Genomic DNA, 6000 nt, shown 5'->3' with positions numbered 1-6000 from the left:
GAACATCATTCTGGGATGTATTAGCACAAGTGTTGTAAGCAAGACATGAGAAGTAATTCTTCCACTCTACTCAGCACTAATAAGGCCTCAATTGAAGTACTCTGTCCAGTTCTGGGAACCACGCTTCAGGCAAGATGTGGACAAATTGGAGAAAGTCCAGAGGAGAACAACAAATATGATTAAAGTTCTAGAAAACATGACCTACAAGGAGAGAGTGAAAAAACTGGATTTGTTTAGAGATGAATTTGTGGCGGGCGGGCGGGGGGGGATGATGATAGTCTTCAAATATATGAAAGGTTGTTATAAAAAGGAGCATGGTAAATTGTTCTCCTTATCCAATGAGGATGGGACAAGAAGCAATGGAACAAATTACAGTCTTAGGAAGATTGTGTAAATCTCTGTCCTTGAAGGTCTGGGACGGTCTAGATAATACTTAGTCCTGCTTCAGTGTAGGGGACTGGACTAGATGACCTATTGAGGTCCCTTCCAGTCCTACAGTTCTATGATTCTATGAATGTGTTGAGGTAGAGGAGGTGAACGCCATAAAAGTTAGTTGTCATAATTAAGGCTACGTTTTAGTCACTGGTATTTTTAGTAAAAGTCACGGACAGGTCACGGGCCAGACCTGTCCATGACTTTTACTAAAAATACCAGTGAATAAAACTTGGAGGAGGAGGGGGACGACTGCCTGGGGACCCTGCAGGTGCTGGGGGAGGATGACCCGGCTGCTTGAGTGGGGGCAGGTGGTGGTGTGCAGCCCAGGACCCCCACTGGTTCTGCGGGGTGGGGTTGGCAGGGCCAGCAGGCTCCCTATATGGCTCCGTGCCTCCCCTCCAGCAGCAGCAGAGTTTGGGTGTAGGAGGGGGTTGGGGCACAGGACGGGGTGAGTTGGGCTTTGGGCGGCACTTACCTCGGGGGGCTCCCCGGAAGCAGCAGCATCACTCTCGCTTAGCTGCTAGGCGGAGGCGTGGCCAGGCAGCTCTACTGCACACTGCCTCCCCCTGCAGGCACCGCCCCTGCAGCTCCCATTGGCCACAATTCCCAGCCAATGGGAGCTGTGAAACCAGTGCTCTGGGTAGAGGTAGCATGCAGACCTGCCTGACCATGCCTCTGCCTAGCATCTAAGTGAGGGGAATGTCACCACTTACGGAGAGCTCCCAAGGTGAGCGCCACCCAGAGCCCTCCTCACCCATCCCGTGTCCCGTCCCACACCCAAACTCTGCTACTGGGGGCAGGGGCGTGGTGGCCCGAGACTGCCCCAGCAGCAGCCAGTGCGCCTGGTGCAGGGGCTGCCTGAGCTGCCCCTGAGCCAGGTGCACCGGCCGCTGCAGAAATCAGAGGTCACGGAAAGTCATGGAATCTGTGACCTCCATGACAAACTCGTGGCCTTAGTCATAATCCGTAGTGGTGTTCCTCAGTTTGCTATACCTTCTCTAAGCCTATGTTTTTTTCCTGCTTTAGGGATCTTTTTCTTTCACACTCATCTGACTATCTCCCTCACTCCTTCAAATCTCTTCAGCTTCCCATTTCTCATCACATCATGTTTAAACTGGTTTTCATTTCAACATCAGAACCCAACGTAACTGCCCCAGTCTGCATCTCCAAGCTAGTCTTTTTAACACATTGCTGGCTCTGCTTTGCCAGTGACATCAACCTCAATGCTCTGTTCACCCACTTCTGCAATTGTCTCTGACATTTTCTATGCAATCCTCAATGTGTAAAATGCCTTCCCAGTTCCGGTCCATCAAGCTACTACACTCTTTTCATTTAAATCCCTCCTAAAGGTTTGTTTTCCATGATGCCCATAAGAAATTATTCAACCAATATTAATAACAAAAAATCCTAGTCATTGCTTCTGCTGGGTTTCATAGCACATACTAGCTACACTGAGTCTGTCTTGCTTAGACTGCAAGCTCTTTGGGGCAGGGATTGTCTGTATTTTGTGTCTTGTACAGTGCCAAACATAATAATAATAATAATAATAATTGGAGATATACCAATCTCCTAGAACTGGAAGGGACCTCGAAAGGTCATCGAGTCCAGCCCCCTGCCTTCACTAGCAGGACCAAATACTTATTTTGCCCCAGATCCCTAAGTGGCCCCCTCAAGGATTGAACTCACAACATATTGTTACTGCTTCATAAATAATGAATAAAATAAGAATAAAATGAAGACTAATGAGAAGTTCTGGAACTACACCACCCCCTCTCACTCCAACAATGAGTTATGATATGAGTGCCCTAGCTGAGGCAAGCAGCTTTAATTAGCCAAGCTCCACCTTTCCAGCCATTGCCAATGGACGGGGCAAATTACAGGAGTAATTGAGCTACAACATCACATGCATATGTGAAGAAAGATATGGAGATGTGATTTAGAGACTAGAGCAAAGGACCAGGATAGGCTAACATTGAGGGCCCTCCACTTTTAGATAGAATGACTCACTAACTCACTGTGAGAGTGGGCAAGTCAGGTGACCCTTTTTTTGTACTCTAGACAAGCAAGCTGTAAAGCAAGCCATACTAGGTCCTCACAGCTGCTGTATCTAAGTTTGAGCTTTCCTGTGGAAATTAATAGCTTCCTACACCCACCCACACAAACTGCTGCTTTACTCCTGTTCCAGCTCCATTTTCATTGGTAACAAATTTGTCTGTGATATTAGAAACAAAAACTTCTCATTAAGAGTCTTAAACTGAGCAAGTCAGCTGATAGATTCTGACTAACAAAGTCTTAACCATCTGGAAGGGGCAGCTCTCAGTTTTAAAGTTTTCTCCCCCTTGTGATGACAAATGTTGCTGCATATTTCCATGAGACATTTAGAATCTCACTCGGATTTTTGCTTTGAATCTTCCTCTTTCGGATTGTTATCACAGCTTGAATGATGCACCTCCCTAAAGATACCAACAAATTACGTGGACTTTCAGCCATAGACTGAGCAGCAGAAACTGCATTTGCTTCAAAAATTGGATTGTAATTAAATGGCCAAAAGTCAACTCTGTCCAACCTGCCCTGGTATATTTTTATCAACACTTATGAGCTAAGGATTAAGGGAACACAAGAGAGAGAAATACAGTGGCACTAACATATCTAGTCTGGTTCACATAATGCAGCTCTTTCTGCAGTGATCCTTGCAACAGAAGGAAGAGACTCTCTGTCCCTCAGAGAGGCCCCTTATTCCCCCTTTCACAGCCATTTCCTTTGGGTGCAGGTCTCAGTTATATACATTCTTGGGCCTTTAGCTTTTGAAGAAGTGGTTTCATGGTTTAAAGGTTTGTGGTCACTGACGCGCACCCTTAAGAGAGGCACCTGCTGCGCTCAGTTTCACTCAGTTGGGTCTGGGGACGGCAGGCTCCAGTCAGGCAGGAGAGTCTCCGGCACCAGCAACCATGAGACCACACCAAGCCAGCATCTGCACCAGCAGCAGCCCTCTTCAGCTGCTTGGTAAGGGCACACACAGCACAAAGCCTCCTCCAGTCCTCCCTTACTATTATCTGATTCCTTTCTCCTTTTTTTCTCTCACTTCTGCATCCCCACTCTCTCCCTCCATCTATCCCCTCCTGCTTCTCTTCTCTTACCCCTTCCATGGCTCTTTCACTCAGTCTTTCCGCCCACCTCCTTTGACCTCCCTCTCATTCTCTTCCCCTCCTTTTTTCTCTTCCTTGCATACTGTTCTCTCTCCCTCTCCTTTCCACCTTCACAATCTCCCCCTTCCCCATCCTCTTTCGGCTTTTACTCTCAGTGCACCCAAATTCATCTCATGTACAAGTAAGGAGTTCAGACTTAATGACAAAGTGGTTATTTTCCAGTGTAAAGAATAGTAATACAGACTTGTTTGGATTGTTTTAAGCAATATGGGGCAATTTCTTAGCTAAACCTTATATGGAATACCATGGCAGAGTAAGATTTAATATTGCATTTGTGGGTTATTTGGTGGTGTTTTAGAGTAAATTATGTTGTTTTGTATTTTTGTTCTAGGGTGTAAATGGAAGAACACATCATATTAAAATGTAGCAACTTCTGCCTGATTCAGTGCTACTGCAAAGCTTTTAGCTTTTAAAGACTTGGTTTCCCATTTTAAAAAAATATTCCAAATGTTTTAATGTTAGGAGAAACGGAGAACACATTTATTGTATGTGAGATGCTTCCAAGCTACTTTCCTTTGTCTCTGAAATAAATGTTCCTTGCTTGAGGTGAGCTTGATCTAGTTGTTACAAAATTCAGGAATGTGAATCAGGAGAGAGGTTTTTGTTTTTTTCCTGGCTCTGCCACAGCCCTGCTGTATGACTGGAAAAGTCATTTAATGATTTTGTTTCCCCAGTTGTAAAAAGTGGATAATAAAACTTACCTGCCTTCCAGAGCTGTTATTAGGTATGGTTCATTAATGTTTGTAAACCTATTTGAGATCTGCCAAGGGAAGGCACAGTAGAAATGAAAAGGATTATTTTATGATCTCCTGCTGCAAATTATTCTAATGAAATGAGTACTAAGCAAAACCTGTCAAGCTTAGATTTTGGTGCATTTTCTTCTAGAAAAGCAAAGGATGCAAACAAAGTACAGTAATCTTTGTGGGAATCAGAGTTAGTGTAGCATCCAATCTTGGGCTTTGTTAGTCTTACACAGTGCATTAAAAATTAACCATAGTGTTACTATTAATTATTATCTGTATTACTGTAACCCTACAGCCCCCCACTGGGATTAGGGCCCCATTGAGTTAGGTGCTGTACAAACAGATAGTGAGAGACGTTCTGTGCCCCGAAGACAAGATGGACAAAGGGTGAGAGAATGGGAGTATTATTATCTCCATTGTGTACCATGGTTAATTGTGTAGATATATAATTTGTCAATTCAGAAGTACAACAAGATTTTCACTGGGGATTGTTGTCTCCATGCATATACAAATATGGTGCTTTTTAAAAAAAAAATCATTTTTAGAGTAGGAATTATGACTTTAGTGAGTGATAATGAGACTCTTAACATTGAAGTAGCCATTTCCTAAGACTTTCTAAAGGTTCTTCATTATTACTCAGAAGTTTGAACTGAAAACAAATAATGTAGCAGGTCCAGGTCTGGCAGACTTTATACATCTGATTTTAAAATGTCATCAGAAAACTGTATTTACCCAGCAAAGAAAAGTTATGTTAAAATAACATTCAGAGACTCTCTAAAACTAAGATGATCAGGAAACTATGAAGTTAAGACTCCCACTCTATCTTTACCTCATATATCTGCAATTGCAGAAATCTCAGAACAGAGTGTCCTACTGTGTTATTTGCTGCAATAACCAGGCAGCAAGACTTTGGAAAGGAATCCTGGGAGCATTATGAACCAGAACTTGTTTGGTTTATGACCATTAAAAGCTCCTCCCCTAATTGCTTTTCTGGCCATCCTAACCAGACACATGTGGTTAAAGGTAATATTATCTGGGGTGAAATTAGTTTCATTTGCACAAATCCAGGGAACTGAAGTGCAGAGAGGTGGGGGAATAGGGCTGTTGTGCAGCTGCCCTCCCCACTTCATCCTGCAGTTTATGGGATGGAATCATTGCCTTTCTATGTCACTTGTGAATATGCATAATCACTGAACCTGAAACTGTCCAATGCCACCTTTCATGGCAGCCTATATGGGGCTGCCACTAAAATCTCTGCAACCACTATGGGTATAGAGACCCCATTGGGCTTTAGTAGTGGACCTCTCCATGCAGCCTCAATTGTGAGGAGCATGTGGTGCAGAGGGATTTGTGTTGGTTTGACTCACAAGAGTGAATTTCACCCTTAAGAAATAGTCCTGTTTCATTTATATTTGCTACATTAATTTTTCATGACAGCTTTTCATGGGGCTGCCTGTAGTTTCAGGACAAATTAGAGGAATCAAGTCATGGGTTACTGATTTAGGTCCCAGTCTTTCAATGACGTTAATGGACATTTTGCATAAGAACTGCAAGTTCAGGCCCTAAAAAGCTCCAGACTAGACAGCAGTTTCTCTGATTGCGCAAAAGCTGAAAGA

General features: G+C 43.7%; 1 protein-coding gene across 2 annotated transcripts in view; it reads left to right on the top strand.

Annotated features, from left to right (window-relative positions):
• Nucleotides 1-3329: 3329 nt before the first annotated feature.
• Nucleotides 3330-6000, top strand: part of FLT3 (fms related receptor tyrosine kinase 3) — a 74447-nt gene continuing 71776 nt past the window's right edge. For both annotated transcript variants that reach the window (XM_039520456.1, XM_039520455.1), the window contains exon 1: nt 3330-3438. In XM_039520456.1, coding sequence (XP_039376390.1) covers nt 3384-3438 — 55 coding nt within the window. In that variant the 5' untranslated portion in view covers nt 3330-3383. The remainder of the gene's footprint in view (nt 3439-6000) is intronic.

This window comes from Mauremys reevesii, linkage group 1 (assembly GCF_016161935.1).
Source record: "Mauremys reevesii isolate NIE-2019 linkage group 1, ASM1616193v1, whole genome shotgun sequence".
NCBI lineage: Eukaryota > Metazoa > Chordata > Testudines > Geoemydidae > Mauremys > Mauremys reevesii.
Note: the sequence above shows the minus strand (reverse complement) of the source record. Positions and strands in the feature narration are given on the sequence as shown.